The 22,454-nt window shown below is 47.3% G+C and overlaps 1 protein-coding gene across 13 annotated transcripts in view; it reads left to right on the forward strand.

Annotated features, from left to right (window-relative positions):
* Window positions 1–22,454, forward strand: part of LOC129822317 (RNA-binding protein Musashi homolog 2-like) — a 458,816-nt gene that overhangs the window by 91,616 nt on the left and 344,746 nt on the right. For all 13 annotated transcript variants that reach the window (XR_008754471.1, XR_008754472.1, XM_055880501.1 and 10 more), the window contains exon 6: window positions 7,555–7,647. Coding sequence is in view for 11 of the 13 variants with exons in the window: in XM_055880501.1 (XP_055736476.1) it covers window positions 7,555–7,647 (93 nt within the window). In the remaining 2 variants the exon portion in view is untranslated. The remainder of the gene's footprint in view (window positions 1–7,554; window positions 7,648–22,454) is intronic.

Here is a 22,454-nt window from a genome sequence, read left to right on the forward strand (position 1 = left end):
ATTTGTCACCGGGGTGTAATGGTTATACAAGGACCTCAGCTCTGACCTGAAGATGATGGTCTTTGATGTAAGGTGATTGCAGAGCTACAATCACCTTACAGCCTTATAGGACACACTATATTTACGTCAAGAAGGCTGCATGCATATGTCAAAGCAGGGCTTTAACTCCTGTTACAATCTTCTGTTCTGCCGCGTACAGCAGGTCTCATTACCATATCGTCTCGGCATTGAGATTTAGGTTATGTGTTCAGTCTGGTATCTGGCCAATGAATGGTTGGATCAAGTACTAGGCTACTACACTCTGATCCATGGAAGTTGACCCTGCTTTGTCCTTCTGGATTACTCTCAAAGGCTTGACGATTTTTGTTGCTCCATTCCCCTTTTTAAAAGGACAGGGTCAAATGGCACATGATCTAGTTTGAATGCTATTTCTGGGACATGTAGTTATGTTGTTGTATGTAGTTATGTGGAGGTAACTGAAGGCAGACACAATACTCTACTGTAGGCCTGATGCTGCACTTTCATAGTATTGATGCTGTTCCTGTGTAGCAGTGTGTGGCCTCCTTCAACCAGATCAGTGTGTCTCGATGACTCTGTCTCTCTGTCTCTCTGTCTGTCTGTCTCTCTCTCTGTCTGTCTCTCTCTCTGTCTGACTGGGGGGGGTCCTGAGGAGAGGGTGTTTGGGTGGGTGGCCTGGGCCAGCGACCAAAAGCAGGCAGCCACTCTCTACATCCATCCAGGCAAATGTAACTAATCAGCTAAGCGGGAGCGCTCAGTCAAACAGAGCTATGGCTGTCAGTCAGGGTTAGTGGCTGCCGAGCGCATTTGAATATGTGCATTACAATTCCACTTCGCAAATATGGACAAATTGGAGCTTTGCAGCTAAATTTAGAAAGCGTGAATAGAATATGGCAAGTGTGCTGTCGCACTGTCACTCAAAAGGCCAGTGACACGCCTGGCATAAGCTAAAGGAAAAGGGGGGGCGGGCTTTTTAACTCGCAGCCACTGTCTTTCAGAAAACTTTATTATCTGAAGCTTGTTGAGGGGGGGCATGTTTAAAACCATATGTGTAAGGACTTGGTAATCAGTGCTGGATGTGAGATTTGAGATGATTGAAGGCGGGAGGAGGGGACTTGATTATCTCACTCTAATCAGACAGGGTCCAGACATAAAGAGTTGTGTATAAGGGCATCTCGTCCAATCAAATCAGCTGAGTCTCGTATAGGGGCGTGTCGTCTTCCTCTTACATAGTCTGAACAACAGTAGTAGTGAGACTCAATCACAGTGGAGAGGCTGGCTCTTAATCACAAGTAAACAGACCACTGCACTGCTTCCTTGGGAGGTTCTAGAGTTAATATACTGCAGGTCTTCCCCTCCACACTCTTCTCTCCTCTTGTCCTGACGACTGTTAACACGGTATACCTGCATCTCCTGCATAAATCACACTATAATATTTAGTCAGTTCATATTGGGACAGCGGCACCTTTTTCGTCTCTCCATGACTATTTTCCTTTAGTTGTCCTGCTCTGTGCCTGGATAAGAATCTGTGTTTGAGGGCTACAGCACATCTAATGAAAGATCTTAATTAGATCTCCTCTGTGCCCAGAGGAATATAGATTCAATAATCAGTCTTCACTCCTATTGTTTTGCCTCCATGCCATGAGGCTGCAGGACACGGTCTGCCTTCGTCATCCATCCTCCTTTTGTTGGTCAACTTTGAAATCCGCACATCCTCTGAAGGAAGTCCTGAGTTGCAGAGTTAAATCATTATTTTCCTACTCTTGGAATGAGTCACTGATTGCGGTCAGCAGTTTTACCACGTGCCTCAGGAGCATTCTTAAAAAGACAAAACATTTTTTTCCGCATTTCATTGAACGTGTTAATGGATATGTATGTTTTGATTGGTCCTCTATCTGCTCTCTGTGGTTGACTTGATGCTCGCCAAACAGGCAGGTTTTAAACGTGCCTCATTAGCTGTAAGACAGGACAGAGTGGATGAAGCTAGACTAAACCCCTGCTGATGACACAACCTTTTATTCAGCGTCTCCGTCATCTGAAACCTCTCACCTGTTTCCCTCCTATTGTCATTGGTGTTTTATCAGCACCTCACAGCCCGAGCAGGCAGAACAACTCAGCCCACTCCAGACGCGCCGTGGTGTCTCCGCGTGTGTGACAGAGAATCTTTCAGCGGCAGGCTGACAGCTGACATTCTCAAAAAGAGGAAGTCAGGAGGCATTTGGAAGCACAGAAAGGGAGAAGAATTATCAAGCTCGGTCCATGAAAGACGACAGGGCCTAAACAGCAGCATCAGCAGCTGGAGACTGACTGAGAATTCCCCAAGTCAGCAACTGGCTCGCTACACAGATAGAAAACACATTGCATTCTCTCCTCCATCACCGTCAGGCTGTGCCGTTCGCTGGTGTGTCATTCCCATTTCTCTACTCGGCGCTCTCCAGAGACTGATTGTTCATATTCATGGATTCGGCCTGGGAATTTATGTACTTGAGATTGCAAAGATGCCTAAATCTCTGCCTGGACCGACACGATTATATCCCCTAAACCAGGGGTTTAGATTCATGCAACTAGATTCAGCCACGGACCATTTTTGTCTGAACGGATGGTCCGTGGCCAGAATATAGTTAATTTGTATAATTTGTATTTTTTGTTGTTGGTGGAATAATTGGTAACATATTTCCTAAATTAAACTCATTTTTAGCTCAAGTCCTGGTGATTTGACAGTCTTCTCTGAGCAATAAACAAACATCCATCTGCCGACCCCTGCCCGAAGATCTCTATCTCTGAGCCCTGACTAGTGTCTGGGTGGAGAGGAGGGGTATAGACCTGGCTCTGAGCCCTGACTAGTGTCTGGGTGGAGAGGAGGGGTATAGACCTGGCTCTGAGCCCTGACTAGTGTCTGGGTGGAGAGGAGGGGTATAGACCTGGCTCTGAGCCCTGACTAGTGTCTGGGTGGAGAGGAGGGGTATAGACCTGGCTCTGAGCACTGACTAGTGTCTGGGTGGAGAGGAGGGGTATAGACCTGGCTCTGAGCACTGACTAGTGTCTGGGTGGAGAGGATGGGTATAGACCTGGCTCTGAGCCCTGTCTAGTGTCTGGGTGGAGAGGAGGGGTAAAGACCTGGCTCTGAGCCCTGACTAGTGTCTGGGTGGAGAGGAGGGGTATAGACCTGGCTCTGAGCACTGACTAGTGTCTGGGTGGAGAGGAGGGGTATAGACCTGGCTCTGAGCCCTGACTAGTGTCTGGGTGGAGAGGAGGGGTATAGACCTGGCTCTGAGCCCTGACTAGTGTCTGGGTGGAGAGGAGGGGTATAGACCTTGCTCTGAGCCCTGTCTAGTGTCTGGGTGGAGAGGAGGGGTATAGACCTGGCTCTGAGCCCTGACTAGTGTCTGGGTGGAGAGGAGGGGTATAGACCTGGCTCTGAGCACTGACTAGTGTCTGGGTGGAGAGGAGGGGTATAGACCTGGCTCTGAGCCCTGACTAGTGTCTGGGTGGAGAGGAGGGGTATAGACCTGGCTCTGAGCCCTGACTAGTGTCTGGGTGGAGAGGAGGGGTATAGACCTGGCTCTGAGCCCTGACTAGTGTCTGGGTGGAGAGGAGGGGTATAGACCTGGCTCTGAGCCCTGACTAGTGTCTGGGTGGAGAGGAGGGGTATAGACCTGGCTCTGAGCCCTGTCTAGTGTCTGGGTGGAGAGGAGGGGTATAGACCTGGCTCTGAGCACTGACTAGTGTCTGGGTGGAGAGGAGGGGTATAGACCTGGCTCTGAGCACTGACTAGTGTCTGGGTGGAGAGGAGGGGTATAGACCTGGCTCTGAGCACTGACTAGTGTCTGGGTGGAGAGGAGGGGTAAAGACCTGGCTTTGAGCACTGACTGGTGTCTGGGTGGAGAGGAGGGGTATAGACCTGGCTCTGAGCCCTGACTAGTGTCTGGGTGGAGAGGAGGGGTATAGACCTGGCTCTGAGCACTGACTAGTGTCTGGGTGGAGAGGAGGGGTATAGACCTGGCTCTGAGCACTGACTAGTGTCTGGGTGGAGAGGAGGGGTAAAGACCTGGCTCTGAGCCCTGACTAGTGTCTGGGTGGAGAGGAGGGGTATAGACCTGGCTCTGAGCCCTGACTAGTGTCTGGGTGGAGAGGAGGGGTATAGACCTGGCTCTGAGCCCTGACTAGTGTCTGGGTGGAGAGGAGGGGTATAGACCTGGCTCTGAGCCCTGTCTAGTGTCTGGGTGGAGAGGAGGGGTATAGACCTGGCTCTGAGCACTGACTAGTGTCTGGGTGGAGAGGAGGGGTATAGACCTGGCTCTGAGCACTGACTAGTGTCTGGGTGGAGAGGAGGGGTAAAGACCTGGCTCTGAGCCCTGACTAGTGTCTGGGTGGAGAGGAGGGGTATAGACCTGGCTCTGAGCCCTGACTAGTGTCTGGGTGGAGAGGAGGGGTATAGACCTGGCTCTGAGCCCTGACTAGTGTCTGGGTGGAGAGGAGGGGTATAGACCTGGCTCTGAGCCCTGTCTAGTGTCTGGGTGGAGAGGAGGGGTATAGACCTGGCTCTGAGCACTGACTAGTGTCTGGGTGGAGAGGAGGGGTATAGACCTGGCTCTGAGCACTGACTAGTGTCTGGGTGGAGAGGAGGGGTATAGACCTGGCTCTGAGCACTGACTAGTGTCTGGGTGGAGAGGAGGGGTAAAGACCTGGCTTTGAGCACTGACTGGTGTCTGGGTGGAGAGGAGGGGTATAGACCTGGCTCTGAGCCCTGACTAGTGTCTGGGTGGAGAGGAGGGGTATAGACCTGGCTCTGAGCACTGACTAGTGTCTGGGTGGAGAGGAGGGGTATAGACCTGGCTCTGAGCACTGACTAGTGTCTGGGTGGAGAGGAGGGGTATAGACCTGGCTCTGAGCCCTGACTAGTGTCTGGGTGGAGAGGAGGGGTATAGACCTGGCTCTGAGCCCTGACTAGTGTCTGGGTGGAGAGGAGGGGTATAGACCTGGCTCTGAGCCCTGACTAGTGTCTGGGTGGAGAGGAGGGGTATAGACCTGGCTCTGAGCACTGACTAGTGTCTGGGTGGAGAGGAGGGGTATAGACCTGGCTCTGAGCACTGACTAGTGTCTGGGTGGAGAGGAGGGGTATAGACCTGGCTCTGAGCACTGACTGGTGTCTGGGTGGAGAGGAGGGGTATAGACCTGGCTCTGAGCCCTGACTAGTGTCTGGGTGGAGAGGAGGGGTAAAGACCTGGCTCTGAGCCCTGACTAGTGTCTGGGTGGAGAGGAGGGGTATAGACCTGGCTCTGAGCACTGACTAGTGTCTGGGTGGAGAGGAGGGGTATAGACCTGGCTCTGAGCCCTGTCTAGTGTCTGGGTGGAGAGGAGGGGTATAGACCTGGCTCTGAGCACTGACTAGTGTCTGGGTGGAGAGGAGGGGTATAGACCTGGGTTGTTTAAGTCCATACATTGTTTTGTGTTCATTTCTTTGTAACACGGACTGAACCTCTCGCCTCCTCTCGGCACGATTCTCCCTCGTCACCCTCTCCACTGCTTCACAGGTAGAGCTTTTCAAATTTGCACAAATAATGAGACACAGTTTGGTGTTGTAACTTACTGAAACCTCCCTGGATCTCTCCAATCCCCCTGTGATCAGAGAGAGAGAGAGAGAGAGAGGCTGCTTGCTTCTCCTGTTGAGGCGTGTCAGTACACGACAAGGAGAGGCGACCGACTCCATCCATTACCTCAACCTCTCCAACACATCACAGCCCCCTGAATGATTCTGTTAGCTTCTCTCTCTGACACCTCACTGCTTTATGACGCTGTTCATCTTCTAACAGCCATGACCATCCACACACCATGTTTTTTGTCCTTTCCCTCCAATTCAAACAACACTTCTATGAAATACAGGTATGAAACTGTCTGGCTGCTTCACAGCATCAGCGGTGGATTGTTATCCGAGCTAGTTATTGTTAGACGTTGCTTCTGTATATTTCTGTGAGGGATATTGAAGCTGAGGGTGGACAGTGATGTGATGCCTACAGTAAATGCCCTGGCCTGGCCCTAGATGCCGTCTGTCAGTGGTGTAGAGGGACTGAGGAATGCTGACAAGTCCTTCTAGACCATCTCCTCACTGTGGAGGAGGTGCAGAACTACTGCAGTCAGTCGTCACTGCAGCTGATGCTTCTTACTGTCTCATCTCAGAGCTGCTCTGTCTAATTTGCTGAAAGCCTGTTCTAACCATCAGCCTGTATGCTAATGTGTAGGAGGGACTCTGCAGTCATATGCCAGGTGAGAGGAGAGAGAGGAAGAGAAGGTATACAGTAAGAAGGATAGAGCGAATATTTAAGGCCTGTTGTCTGGTGTCAGAGAAGGAGAGAGGGAAAGAGACTGTAGGAGGATAGGGATTGGAGGAGGAGAGGAGAGAGGGAAGATGAAGGCCTGTTGTCTGGTGTCACAGTGAAGAGAAATTGACAGAGTAATTGTGTTGTTCCAGGACCTGAGAGATCTTTTCACACACACACACACACACACACACACACACACACACACACACACACACACACACACACACACACACACACACACACACACACACACACACACACACTCACACTCACACTCTCTGAGGCCCACATCCCTGTCAGAAGGCGTAAAGACAGCAGGAGCTGAAAAAAACGAACTCTCGGCAGACAAGTTGAGGCATCCTGCTAGCGCCAAGACCAGCCTGAAAACAACTGGGGATAAAGACATACAGGCAGATTATCTATGAAGGGAAGCAGATGAAACTGCAGGGAGGGAAATATGTCAGACGGACGGAGAGAGGAGAATGAAGGAAGGTAGAGAGATGAAGACTGAAGTGTTGCTGGCTTGTTGCTCCTAAAGATGGCGGGTGATAAATGTGAGCGATGTTCACGGATTCCCTGGCTGCACTCGGTCATCCATTGTGCTTGACTATGTTGCTACTGCTGATGGGTAGTCCAACCATGGATGGTGGTGGACAAGGGAAGAGATGTGCTCTCTCCTTTGACCCTCTGGGTTTAAACTTTGATTCCTTTCTCTTCTCCCCTTTCTCCTCTCCCCTCCCCTCTTCTCTCTCCTCCCCTATTCTCTCTCCTTTCTCTCCTATCTTCTCTCCCCTCCCCTCTTCTCTCTCTCCTATCTTCTCTCCCCTCTTCTCTCTCTCTCCTCTCCTCTCTCCTCTCTCCTCTACCCTCTTCTCTCTCTCCTATCTTCTCTCTCCATTCCTCTCCTCCCCTCTTCTCTCTCCTTTCTCTCCTCTCCTCTCTCCTCTACCCTGAAAGTAAAAGTGTCAACTCATTATGTGACCTTGGGAAGGACAGGGCACAGGTAGTGACATTAGCGACAGGTGGTCCTCTGGACACGTCCCTACACACCCCAACAAATGACCGCAGACTTGCAGCTCACGTGCTACACTACTCAACACTGTTTTCAGACTCAACCTATGAATATGGCCCCTTACAGTGAATGCTCTTGATATTTGTCCTCTAAAATACTTTCATATGTTGGTGATCTCTCTTCTCTCTTTTTATCTCCTTCCAGATGGTCACAAGAACAAAGAAAATATTCGTAGGAGGATTATCAGCGAACACAGTAGTTGAAGATGTGAAGCAGTATTTTGAACAGTTTGGCAAGGTAAGGCTTATTTGGAAGTGATGTCCTCTTCTTGTCCTGGGTCATTCAGGGGCTGTGTGATTCCAAGGTGATGGACTCTATCGGATCTCATCAAGTCTCTAATAGAGATCTGTGGTGTGGAGGTGTACGGACTCCATTTCCTGGGATGTGTCTGATTCCTACACTGGCTGTGGAGGTGTACGGACTGCATTCCCTGGGATGTGTCTGGTTCCTACACTGGCTCTGGAGGTGTACGGACTCCATTTCCTGGGATGTGTCTGGTTCCTACACTGGCTGTGGAGGTGTACGGACTCCATTTCCTGGGATGTGTCTGGTTCCTACACTGGCTCTGGAGGTGTACGGACTCCATTTCCTGGGATGTGTCTGATTCCTGCACTGGCTCTGGAGGTGTACGGACTCATTCCCTGGGATGTGTCTGGTTCCTACACTGGCTCTGGAGGTGTACGGACTCATTTCATGGGATGTGTCTGGTTCCTACACTGGCTATGGAGGTGTATGGACTCATTCCCTGGGATGTGTCTGGTTCCTACACTGGCTCTGGAGGTGTACGGACTCATTTCCTGGGATGTGTCTGGTTCCTGCACTGGCTATGGAGGTGTATGCTCATTTCCTGGGATGTGTCTGGTTCCTACACTGGCTGTGGAGGTGTACGGACTCATTCCCTGGGATGTGTCTGGTTCCTACACTGGCTGTGGAGGTGTATGCTCATTTCCTGGGATGTGTCTGGTTCCTACACTGGCTGTGGAGGTGTACGGACTCATTCCCTGGGATGTGTCTGGTTCCTACACTGGCTGTGGAGGTGTACGGACTCATTCCCTGGGATGTGTCTGGTTCCTACACTGGCTGTGGCGGTGTATGGACTCATTCCCTGGCATGTGTCTGATTCCTACACTGGCTGTGGAGGTGTATGCTCATTTCCTGGGATGTGTCTGGTTCCTGCACTGGCTCTGGAGGTGTACGGACTCATTTCCTGGGATGTGTCTGATTCCTACACTGGCTGTGGAGGTGTATGGACTCATTTCCTGGGATGTGTCTGATTCCTACACTGGCTCTGGAGGTGTACGGACTCCATTTACTGGGATGTGTCTGATTCCTACACTGGCTGTGGAGGTGTACAGACTCATTCCCTGGGATGTGTCTGGTTCCTATACTGGCTGGTGAGGCTGGTTGTTTAGATGAGTCTCCCCCATATCCTGCTGCTGGTCCCATCAGACCTGTATCGTCAGTTGTCAGGCATGTAGTGTGACTGATTCTATTGTCACTTCTAAAGTGTCCATTTTAGCTTCTCCTTGGCATTGTTTGAATATTCTCAGAATTTTTCCAGAAATGTTGGGGACAGAGCCAGGGTTTGATTGAGTGGCCTGGATTTCCTGGCTCTCTAAGTCCTTGTTTGAATATTTAGAAAGTTCATCCTTCCTTCCTCCCTTCGTTGAAGTAGTCACTGATCCGACAGGACTGGATTTGTGAGAGCTCAAATACTGGAGCTCCTGCTTCACCTGTCCAATCGTGTTAGGTCAGTGATTACTTTAAAGGTCCAGTGCAGTCAAAAACGTGATAGTTCTGTGTTTTATATATGTTTTCACACTGAGGTTGGTAGAATACTGTGAAATGATTAAAATTATGATAATTCCCTTTTAGTGTCAGAGCTGTTTGAAAAGACGCCTGAAATGTCAGGCTGTTCTGGTGGGATGGAATGTTGGCAAATTAGTTAATAGACCAATAAGAAAGATAGTTTCCAACCTCTCTGCCAATAAAGGCTAGTTTTCATTTTTTTCCTCCCCACTCCGACAGTCGTAGCAAAATTCTTGCTTGAGAAATGTCTCTTTGCTAAGAAGCTATTTTTCTTTATTTTTGACCATTTGAATTGAAAAATCACAGTAAAGTTCTTATTTGTTACCCAGAAGGGATTTGATATTGAGATAAAGACGGCTGCATTGGACCTTTCAGGAACGGGCCACATGGCTCCTGTCCTGGAAACCTCTCGAGCTCTCCTGGGTTAGAGGAGGCCCAATCAGACTGACTGACAGAGAGGGGCTGGATCCTGGCCCCATACCCCTCCTTCCCCGGGTCACCACACTGAACCCATGGCCGCAGGGCACCATCTGTCTGCCTGCACTATTGCACCCTCTCTGTGTGTGTGTGTGTGTGTGTGTGTCAGTGAGGAGTACATCTGAGTGAATAAACCAGTTAATTAGCCAGTGTCCTCTCAGAGAAATGAGAGCACACCTGTACCAAGCACAGCAGCTGTGTTTTGGAGGGAAGAAGTCAGAAGTGGAGGGATGAGAGGGAGGTGGGGGCTGGAAGTGAGTTGTCTGAAATGTTAACTCTGGGAATCCATTTGCAACCTGCTCTTGATGACTCCCATGTCAGCACTACTGATACTGTGTGTGTGTCCGCGTGCACATCCGCATGTGTGTTTATCAATGTCTGAGTGTGTGTTTGTGTGTGTTTTGTTTGGTGTGGATCCAGAATTAGCCAATTAGCAGAGTTCTGTTGGCTGTGTGTGTATGTGCTTCATAGGGGTAGGAAGCAGGTGGCATAGCGCACCAGGGTCATAGGATCTGTCTCCTCACAGACTGCTCTCCCAGACCGAGCAGGCTGGTGTGTGTGTGTACGTACTACTATGACAGAGTGCTCTACAGAAGAGAGGCCTTTCCTCCCTGTTCAATGCGTCAGCCCCAAAGTGCATCTTAAGCAGAGCTGTGATGGCCCAGGAGCCCTAGGCCACAGGAAGCTACATGTACTGAATGAGTGTTTAAATGGACCAGGGACACTGCCACCTCTGTTGGCATACAGCCGTCTACCCTTCAGTGCTACACTATGTATTGTCTTAATACAGACCAGAGTGACTGTCTTTTGGGATATTATTTGCATATGGTAGTAATTCATCTCTTTTCTCCGTCCTCCAAGAGTAGTGCTTTATCAGATAGCTATACCCAGTGTTATAAACAGAAAGCCGTTTTCACACAGTCTTGTCAAAGTGAACAATTCTCTCAGGAGTTTTACAGTTGGGACTAAACAACATGGGGGTGACACACCGAGATAATTCATCTTCATGATTATGCAATGGGGCACTCTTAACCTCTACCCACTTCAGGGCGTAATCTTCCAAATTAGCAGAAAAATGGGAGTCCCGTCAATCCCCCTCCCCTTTCCTCTCTCCTGCCTTGTTAACACCCAGAGCAGGCTAATTAGCCAGGGTTGCTAATGCTTAGTCATACGTTTGTTATAATCGGCTTGGAGTTTGTCTCAAAACAAAGTGCACTTATCTGGCTGAGCTGCAACAACTCCTGCATTGGTTGTTGACCCCTCTCTGACCTCACCTTTCACCTGTCATCAGAGATACTGTACCTGGACATTACATTGAGTCAAACTCAGTGTTTAGTTCATTTAGTCTGTCATGAACAACAGCCTTAACTATTATTTGTGGTTATATGATGTTTTATCTTGATGTACTGTTCTAATGTGTGAAAACCTGGCTTTATAGAAATGGAAAAATACTATTCAAATGTAAAATAACCTAAATCCAGCTAGAATTCACTCTGACTTTTACCTCTGCTGCAAAAGCATTCTCTGCACAGTACAGCAGAGCCACGAGAGCTAAACAGTGAGATAAAAGGTCAAATTTACTGAGGGATGAAAGAGGGATGTAGACTAGAGGTCGACCGATTTAATTGGAATGGCCGATTTCAAGTTTTCATAACAATCAGAAATCGTTAATTTTGGACGTCAAATTATTTATTTTTTTACACCTTTATTTAACTATGCAAGTCAGTTAAGAACACATTCTTATTTTCAATGAGAGGCTAGAAACGGTGGGTTAACTGCCTTGTTCAGGGGCAGAATGACAGATTTTTACCTCGTCAGCTCAGGGATTCAATCTTGCAACCTTACGGTTAACTAGTCCAACGCTCTAACCACCTGCCTCTCATTGCACTCGACGAGGAGCCTGCCTGTTACGTGAATGCAGTAAGAAGCCATGGCAAGTTGCTAGCTAGCATTAAACTTATCTTATAAAAACAATCAATCAATCATAATCACTAGTTATAACTACACATGTTTGACGATATTACTAGTTTATCTAGCGTATCCTGCGTTGCATATAATCGATGCAGTGCGCATTCGCGAAAAAGGACTGCCGCTGCTCCGTGTACCTAACCATAAACATCAATGCCTTTCTTAAACTCAATACACAGAAGTATATATTTTTTTAACCTGCATATTTAGCTAAACGAAATCCAGGTTAGCAGGCAATATTAACCAGATGAAATTGTGTCACTTCTCTTGCGTTCATTGCACGCAGAGTCAGGGTATATGCAACAGTTTGGGCCGCCTGGCTCATTGCGAACTAATTTGCCAGGATTTTACTTAATTATGACATAACATTGAAAGTTGTGCAATGTAACAGGAATATTTAGACTTATGGATTTCACCCGTTAGATAAAATACGTAACGGTTCCGTATTTCACTGAAAGAATAAACGTTTTGTTTTCGAGATGATAGTTTCCGGATTGGACCATATTAATGACCTAAGGCTCGTATTTCTGTGTGTTAATATGTTATAATTAAGTCTATGATTTGATAGAGCAGTCTGACGGTAGGGACCAGCATGCTCGTAAGCATTCATTCAAGCATTGGGCCATTGTGCTGGACTATGTTGCTAGTGCTGATGGGTAGTCCAACCATGGATGGTGGTGGACAAGGGGAGAGATGTGCTCTCTTTCGTGCGTTTTGCCAGCAGCTCTTCGCAATGCTTCAAGCATTGCGCTGTTTATGACTTCAAGCCTATCAACTCCCGAGATTAGGCTGGTGTAACCGATGTGAGATGGCTAGCTAGTTAGCGGGGTTTGCGCTAATAGCGTTTCAAACGTCACTCGCTCTGAGACTTGGAGTAGTTGTTCCCCTTGCTCTGCATGGGTAACGCTGCTTCGAGGGTGGCTGTTGTCGATGTGTTCCTGATTCGAGCCCAGGTAGCGTCGAGGAGAGGGATGGAAGCTATACTGTTACACTGGCAATACTAAAGTGCCTATAAGAACATCCAATAGTCAAAGGTCTATGAAATACAAATCGTATAGAGAGAAATAGTCCTATAATTCCAATAATAACTACAACCTAAAACTTCTTACCTGGGAATATTGAAGACTGATGTTAAAAGGAACCACCAGCTTTCATATGTTCTCATGTTCTGAGCAAGGAACTTAAACGTTAGCTTTCTTACATGGCACATATTGCACTTTTACTTTCTTTTCCAACACTTTGTTTTTGCATTATTTAAACCAAAGTGAACATGTTTCATTATTTATTTCAGGCTAAATTGATTTTATTGATGTATTATATTAAGTTAAAATAAGTGTTCATTCAGTATTGTTGTAATTGTCATTATTAAAAATTCATTAAAAAAATAGCCAGATTAATCGGTATCGTTTTTTTTGGGTCCTCCAATAATCGGTATCGGCGGTGAAAAATCATAATCGGTCGACCTCTAATGTAGACTCCTCATCTCCAGGGGTTACTGAGGGATGAAAGAGGGATGTAGTCTCATCTCCAGGGGTTACTGAGGGATGACAGAGGGATGTAGACTCCTCATCTCCAGGGGTTACTGAGGGATGAAAGAGGGATGTAGACTCCTCATCTTCAGGGGTTACTGAGGGATGAAAGAGGGATGTAGACTCCTCATCTCCAGGGGTTATTGAGGGATGGAAGAAGGATGTAGACTCCTCATCTCCAGGGGTTACTGAGGGATGAAAGAGGGATGTAGACTCCTCATCTCCAGGGGTTACTGAGGGATGAAAGAGGGATGTAGACTCCTCATCTCCAGGGGTTACTGAGGGATGAAAGAGGGATGTAGTCTCCTCATCTCCAGGGGTTACTGAGGGATGAAAGAGGGATGTAGACTCCTCATCTTCAGGGGTTATTGAGGGATGAAAGAGGGATGTAGACTCCTCATCTCCAGGGGTTATTGAGGGATGGAAGAAGGATGTAGACACCTCATCTCCAGGGGTTACTGAGGGATGAAAGAGGGATGTAGACTCCTCATCTCCAGGGGTTACTGAGGGATGAAAGAGGGATGTAGTCTCATCTCCAGGGGTTACTGAGGGATGAAAGAAGGATGTAGACTCCTCATCTCCAGGGGTTATTGAGGGATGAAAGAAGGATGTAGACTCCTCATCTCCAGGGGTTACTGAGGGATGAAAGAGGGATGTAGACTCCTCATCTCCAGGGGTTATTGAGGGATGGAAGAGGGATGTAGTCTCATCTCCAGGGGTTACTGAGGGATGAAACCCCTCTGTGTAATCACAGTGAAGCTGAAGCTGTACTGATTGGATCCTTGTTCTTCTTCTACAGATGAATAGAAGGCAGAGGGCACAGACCAAAGACAACGTACTCACACGCCTTACACTGGCCAGGAAGGATTTGAAATGAATATATATTCAATTGGGCATTTTTATTTTTTGTCATAATAGTAATGATTTCTTTCAACTACATTTATTTGTGGGATTGTGTTGATTCTGTCTCTTGGAGGTGACAATGTCTTTGCTTCATCTACCTCACAGTCCCACAGTGTATCACCTTCCCTCCTTACTCGTACCTCGCTTAACCTAACCTGTTCGCAGCTTTAATGAAGGCTTCTAGCCTACCTCACAGCCCCATAGTGGAGGCCTAGCAGCCTTTGTACTTAACCTGTTCACCACCTCCTCCACTGGGCCACATGCCAGCCTGACAACAGTTTGTTGTTTAGTCCAGGGCCTCCTACAGAACTAGGCTGTGAATACCATTGTGGATTTTCCTCTAATACAAGGTTAATATGTCTTATGTGACTGGTTCCCAGCACCAAGGAACTGCTGCTTTGTTAGCTGCTAGCTCCTCTATCAGTTTACTGTGTAAATGATGTGTAAAGCAGAGTTGTTTCTTACCCTACTGACTCCTCCTCCGCTCTTTTCCACTGTGCGGTTGCAGGGCTGCTCTGTGGTTTTAATCCTTGTGAAATCACCGATGATTACGGCTTGAGCCTCAAGAATAGAATGAAGAGAGAGAGAGAGAGAGAGCTAAGGGAACCTGCTTTTTCGCCAGAGAGAGAAAAAGAGCGAACAAGACAAATGATTTCATATTCTCTGTGACCTTTGCTTGCTGTGCGTATTGGTAGTGTTTCCTGCAGTCAAGGGGGAAGATTTTTAAAAGCCCACTTGGAAATAGGAAGTTATACTGCTGCCTCTTGGCGATGTTTTCTATTCTAATTCAGGTCCTTTTTCTTGCCTGCGAGTGTGGTTCAGCCTATAAAGCTTCTCGGAGTCTATGTGCCATTCAAAGGGTGGGCACTCCAACTCAATTGTATCCCAGCTCTTAGGGGCAATGTCCTCCTAAATGTCAAACCCTAAGAGTCTATCTATGGGTAGTGCATATGTGGCTCTGGTCAACGGTAGTGCACTATAAAGGGAATAGGGGGTTCCATGATTTTCATCAGATAATTCGCCTTTCAATTAAATAGCCCTGACTAATGGCTTTCTCCTGAACGTCCCTGAGCTCTGAGGTTATTTATCGGGTGAGGGGGCTGGACTGCAGGTCTGCAGGTATTATGGATGTCATCAGGTTTGGGTCCCTCATGGTTTGTTATCAGCAATGATGAAATTCACCAAATAGTCAAATTCACCACCTATCCACAAAAGTAATGCACTCTTGTTATTTGATATACTAACGCATAGATCCCCTGGTCAGTGGGTTTCATGGTCCCACAGTCCTCACTATATTGTTTGGCATCCATGTAAGGCTTTAGCCCAGTAAATCCTTCTAGAACATTTCCCCTAGGGTAAGACGGGATTGCCTCAGAACTAAGTCATTGGGTCATTGGTAGAAAGCACCTGTAGGCCCTCTGTTCTACTCAAAGACCCAAGCTGTTTAAAGAAGATTGAGTGTGATTGAGTGTAATTGAATAGATTGCTGGCACCCGCTCACTTGACTGAATCTCATATAGATAGCAGGTGACAATCTTTGGTGATTGGTGGGGAATGTGGAGTGAAGGAAGAGGTGGGGGTGTAGGGATTGGGAATAAGGAGGTCGGCTGTTTGAAGCACACAAGGTAAAGCATTCTCTGCTCTGAGATTGCCCACATTTTGAAGATTTTGTCAAAGGGATCTGCCAGAGTTTTGGATGAGCTCAACTTATCCGGCTTCCGCAGTGAGTCTCTTCCTGTCAGATAGCATTGGCTGGAATCGTCTGTCTCACAGCTCCCTGAAGGAGAGAACAGATTACGATCGGCTCAGGCATGAAGTGTGCCAATTAAATGAGACGAGGTTCTATTAGGATTTAAAGAAACGGGGTTCTTCCTCAGAATGGAACGCGGCCATGGCATTTCCTCCTATCCGCCAACACCACACCAAGCCCTGCCGAGACGGGCCCGGACTCCTAATAACCTTCCACTCGGGGCCTATACCTGTGATCTTCAACCAGGGGAGGAAGCTTCAAGACATCCAGGCTGAAATAAGCCTTCCCTGCCAAGGCTGCTCTGAACACCCGCAACGCCTGGGACATTGTCTTTCTCTGCTGCTGGGAGCCGGCGGCAAGGAACTGCATGTGGCTGGTTTTCTAGCGAAGCTGCAGAGAACCATTCAGTAAACACTGGCTTGAGTGACGGGCTCCATCTCAGGCTCCACTCGACCTCCAAAGTTGAGGCGAAACGTGATTATGGTGTCGTATTTCAAGCTATGGTGAGCAGTGACCTTAAGAGTTGAGAATTCTGTTTCTCTCCTATGGTTGTGTATTTTACAGTTAGGATCGGACTACGACTGTACAGAGATACCTGTGGTCGCCTCGAGTGGAGTAGCTAAGTAAAAATCTATATTTGAATGCTCAGCGTGAAAACAGACAAGACAAAAGGGAAAAGATGAAATGAAAATCATCACACTAGGTTTCTTAAGACTAACATCCCCACCTCCCCTCAACATACACACAATCTGATTGTACAACCGCAACAGCACGAATAGTACACACTGGCAGCCTGTGACAGCTCATTTAAAAAAAATAAAGAAAAACCACGTCTCCCATTGGGATAACTGCCACCCACTCAAAACACTTTGAAACACACAGTAAATGGCCTTGTTTTTTTACCTTCTCCCCTCCTTCCCTCCCTACATCCCTCCCTGCTAGGTAGGTCTTGTTTTTTTACCTTCTCCCCTCCTTCCCTCCCTACATCCCTCCCTGCTAGGTAGGTCTTGTTTTTTTCCCTTCTCCCCTCCTTCCCTCCCTACACCCCTCCCTGCTAGGTAGGTCTTGTTTTTTTTCCCTTCTCCCCTCCTTCCCTCCCTACATCCCTCCCTGCTAGGTAGGGCTTGTTTTTTTCCTTCTCCCCTCCTTCCCTCCCTACATCCCTCCCTGCTAGGTAGGGCTTGTTTTTGTCTGTAGCTTGATGCAAAGGCTTAATGAAGCCTCAAAGGTATTGAACATCATATACAATTACTGTGCTTACATAGCGGACAAAGAGTGTATAACACACACTTACTCACCCGGTGCAGCGCAGTGTGATGCTTCTACAGAGCCCCAGCATTGGAACAGCTCCAGCACAGTCATGACTGACGTGTCAGACTAAGAGACAAGATGAATATTTGGAGGAGAAGTTCACCATGAAACAGTCACTGTCAACACCTTCTCTTTAGCCAGGTATAAGTCATGTTAACAACAGTGCTGGTCTGTTTTCATATTTCATCCTCTGGATTGGAGGACTGTGTGTGTAGCAGTGACAGAAGGCTAGTCCAAAGTCATAAAGATGCGTTATTAAAGGTTTTGTGTCATTTCAGCCAGTAGTTTTGAAAGTTGCACTCACTAAAAAAAGTGTCCCCAAAAATGGTGCCCAATTGTGTGCAAATTCTTCCATTTCGTATGACATGATATGTCCTGCAAAAAACATAATAATAAATAAATACAAATGTTCCTGCAATTCGTATGATATGCTCCGAATTCCAATTCATACAATATGTTACGAAATAAATTTGCTAGTGCTTATTATACCGTTCAATCTCTTTAAGGAACCAGAATGTGCGAACTGGTCCATTGCTGTCCCTCACTGAATCTTGTCTCATCTCTGCTTTCCATTCTTGATATACCCAGAGACTGTCATCCATAAATAGTTTGAGTCAGTGTAATTGAGATACTGTGGATAGAGAGATTGCTGCATAGATTAAATGATGACATACTGCAGATGTATACAGGCTGCTAGATATATAGTAGATTAGACAACTTGGAAGCACAAGCTCACACACACGTACTGTCTTTGGTCTGCTGCTCCTGTACGTGCTGTATGTAAATGTATTTTGGTGAGCTCTCCTCTTAGTTGCTGTTCTCCCCATAGGAGTCAAGTGCATGAGGAAAGGGGTGAAGGACTCGCAGACTGGTGCACTAATTAACTGAAATGCCAACACATTACCTGGGTTTTAATGAACTTTCAAAACCAGAGCCCACTCCAAGGGGTGCCACTGCCGGGCAAAACAGTGCTGACACAGTGCTGGCCGTCAGAGTGGAGCTTTAAGGTGCAGCATACACAATGGGGAACGAACATTCAGGCTCCTACTCCCGCTGCTCTGAGGAGAATCTTCCTGGGGTGGAGTGTAGAAGAGAAGCAAGGGCAACTACGACAACCGTTGGCCCTCTGTGTTATGTCTGGGTCTGGGAACAAAGTGATGTAGTGAACACAGGACTAACACGACAGGGGGGGCTCTGACTGGCCACAATGCCACGTCATTGTCACACACACAGCCAATCCACATCAGCCTCTCTGTGTTAATGCACATTCATAGGTAAACAATAAAATGGCAGGAAATGTAAAGGCCAGTTATTTATGTTGCTACACCAATTAATGCAACAAAGACTTTGTATTGACATCAAATTACATCACACATGTGTTCTTTTTTGGAAACGTATAATAGCAACTGTAGAGCAAATACTACTGTGTATCGAATGAAGATTTTTCACCCCTCTTTAAATGGAAATTTGTACATAAACAAGGTAAAACAGAAATGTAATTAGCTGCCTCTATCCCTTTCTGCTATGTAATGAAAGGAGTGTGATAGAACACAGAATTCTACTTGCTCAGGCTATCCACCTCTGTTCAGTTATGAGCCAAGGAGCAGGCTTCTCCACCTCAGTACTGGCTCTGCCCCCAGATACACCCCATTTAGACTTGATATGAAGAGATATCCACTGTCTATTAATACCACCATTATTTACAGAAGATTATCTTTGCTCTTTAAAAAGGAGGATGTGGCCCATTCATCCTCCTGTTATCATAGAGGTTCAGAATAAATATCACTTTCTGTATGTTCTCTCATTGTTTTCTCTTTTTGTTTTCTTATTGTTTCCCATTCTGCCATCTTGTAATTAACAATACAAAAGTATACTGATGCTACAGCGCCTCAGAATGTCACCCTTATTTTCAGTCATTCTTCCATCTTGTAATTAACAATACAAAACGATACTGATGCTACAGCGCCTCAGAATGTCACCCTGATTTGTCATGCTATTGCCTTTTAAATCCAGAAACATAAAAGACAGATTGCAAGTTTACACAACAGGATTCTCGTGTTGATCAACCTGTCTCTCTGGTGTTCCTCGGGAAACAAACCTCAATGAAAGAGTGAATAATTAAACGGGAGGATGAAAAAGGAGTAGAAGAAAAAATGCCTGACAAGCTTTCTAATTTCCCCCAACAGCAGGTGGTTGTCATCCATCTGAGAGTAGTTACAGACAGCTGGCGATACTCCACTCCAAAGAGAGAGAGTGTGTGTGTGTGTGTGTGTGTGTGTGTGTGTTGGGAGAACAGGTTGGCAGGAGTGCTGGTGGTCTCTGCACAGTGTCACTCTCTCACCCCCCTAATGATCACACATTGCTGCTCTGCCCTCTGAGGTTGGCACTGCCCACAGGTGTTTGACCTTTGACCCCCAGCCTGATGGCTATCACTCAGAAGCCCCTGGCTTAGTGGAGTACCTCTGCCTGCCTGACAGTTATAAAAGATGACTGCTCAGAACAGAATGAAGATCACTCGGGCTTTTGTAATCCTTTGTAATCCTCTGTCGTCTCTGCCTTATGGCAAAGTGTGTTGTCTTAACTCGGATACAGCGACTGAGGGACTAGCGTAAAGTCTGAGAAACACCACCTGTTACAATGGGAAAAGTGTGAGTAGATATAAAGGCAGGTTAACTGTAAACATTATGGACATGCAGTAAGACTACCTACATTGAGACTAAATAAATCAAGATAAATTGCCCCTGCATCTCCTCCTCTCCAGACCTTTCATGTCTTTTAGGCCCATGACTGTCTTCCTCTATGTCCACCCTATGGAACGACAGAGCTCTGTAGACAAACCAGAACCAGGAACCCTTTAGAAGACGCACACAGGCAGGGGGAACCCTTTAGAAGACGCACACAGGCAGGGTTAACCCTTGAGAAGACGCACACAGGCAGGGGGAACCCTTTAGAAGATGCACACAGGCAGGGGGAACCCTTTAGAAGACGCACACAGGCAGGGGGAACCCTTTAGAAGACGCACACAGGCAGGGTTAACCCTTGAGAAGACGAACATAGGCAGGGTTAACCCTTGAGAAGACGCACACAGGCAGGGTTAACCCTTGAGAAGACGCACACAGGCAGGGTTAACCCTTTAGAAGATGCACACAGGCAGGGGGAACCCTTTAGAAGATGCACACAGGCAGGGGTAACCCTTTAGAAGACGCACACAGGCAGGGGGAACCCTTTAGAAGATGCACACAGGCAGGGGGAACCCTTTAGAATATGCACACAGGCAGGGGTAACCCTTTAGAAGATGCACACAGGCAGGGGGAACCCTTTAGAAGATGCACACAGGCAGGGGGAACCCTTTAGAAGATGCACACAGGCAGGGGGAACCCTTTAGAAGATGCACACAGGCAGGGGGAACCCTTTAGAAGACGCACACAGGCAGGGGGAACCCTTTAGAAGATGCACACAGGCAGGGGTAACCCTTGAGAAGACGCACACAGGCTGGGGGAACCCTTGAGAAGACGCACACAGGCAGGGGGAACCCTTGAGAAGACGCACACAGGCAGGGGTAACCCTTTAGAAGATGCACACAGGCAGGGGGAACCCTTTAGAAGATGCACACAGGCAGGGGGAACCCTTTAGAAGATGCACACAGGCAGGGGTAACCCTTTAGAAGACGCACACAGGCAGGGGGAACCCTTTAGAAGATGCACACAGGCAGGGGGAACCCTTTAGAATATGCACACAGGCAGGGGTAACCCTTTAGAAGATGCACACAGGCAGGGGGAACCCTTTAGAAGATGCACACAGGCAGGGGGAACCCTTTAGAAGATGCACACAGGCAGGGGGAACCCTTTAGAAGATGCACACAGGCAGGGGTAACCCTTTAGAAGATGCACACAGGCAGGGGGAACCCTTTAGAAGATGCACACAGGCAGGGGGAACCCTTTAGAAGATGCACACAGGCAGGGGAACCCTTTAGAAGATGCACACAGGCAGGGGGGACCCTTTAGAAGATGCACACAGGCAGGGGGAACCCTTTAGAAGATGCACACAGGCAGGGGGAACCCTTTAGAAGACGCACACAGGCAGGGGGAACCCTTTAGAATACGCACATGGTCTTCAGGCTGGTCAATAGACTGGCTCACAAATCTAATCTTGAATAATTACAGTAATGAAACGATGATAGAGGGCTGGAACGATGGGCTCATCACTTCTTCTCAACTTCTTGCAACTTTGTCTTCTACTCCATTTGTAGTATCTTACAAAAATGTTTTTAAGCTGAAATTATTTTCCTAAAACATCCCTCGGGCAGGCCACCTTGGAAACAGCCATTGCAACTTCACTCTCTTTTGACCCGTGATTTGTAAGCCCTCCTCTTCTCAACCCTCGCTCTCTTTTTGTCTGTTTGGGCCTCTCTAGCCAGAATAGTTTGTGTTCTCTTGGGACTGGTTCAGCCAAGAAGATCTGTATGACTGGAACTTATCACCACCACCACATCCCCCATTATCATTTGAATCGATTCTACTAAAAGGCCCTAATGCATTTAGCTCTGTAACCACTGCACAGCTCATTTTGTTTTACAAGTTCTCTGATAATCACAAGCCGCTGGTAATTATCCTATTGAGTGAGCCCCCACTCTTTTCCTTGTGCGTGTGTGTAACCTTTGTGTGCATAGCATGTGCATGAGCATATCCAATTGTGTGTGCGCTTGTGTTCTACACAATGTTATGCTCCAAGGCCAGTGTGGAGCAAATTGTTTCTCTAATTTGCCAAATGCTTTGAATCTCCTCATCCTCCTGCTGTTGGGAAATGGCTCTTTAATAATAAGGGCCAATTAGGTTAAAAAAGCTTTGCTACTTCCCCTGATGTGGCAAAAGCTTCATGTTTTCTCCCATTTATACCAAACTGGTATTTCCCTTTGTAAAAAAACTATTTTTTTCCCTCACAGTCTTCAGTCCAAGTCCAAGATACGTATGCAGTTCTCCAGTTGGAGCTTAAACCTTACTAAACAGATTTCACTTTGGTTGTGTAGCACAAGAGATGCCTTTCTCCCCTCACGTTTTGTCTCTTGTGGTGTGCTATGTGCATCATCCTGTTTAACAGAGTGTATGAGGAGGTCAATTGGGGAGTTTTTTTCTTGGCCAGGAATGTGACTTTGGCCCATGTTGTTTGTGAGCTGTGTTAAATGAGGCTGAGAGAAAGAGAGCAGGGCCTGGTGCTCACACCATGGTGTTTGTGAGCTGTGTTAAATGAGGCTGAGAGAAAGAGAGCAGGGCCTGGTGCTCACACCATGGTGTTTGTGA

This window comes from Salvelinus fontinalis, chromosome 24 (assembly GCF_029448725.1).
Source record: "Salvelinus fontinalis isolate EN_2023a chromosome 24, ASM2944872v1, whole genome shotgun sequence".
NCBI classification, from domain to species: domain Eukaryota; kingdom Metazoa; phylum Chordata; class Actinopteri; order Salmoniformes; family Salmonidae; genus Salvelinus; species Salvelinus fontinalis.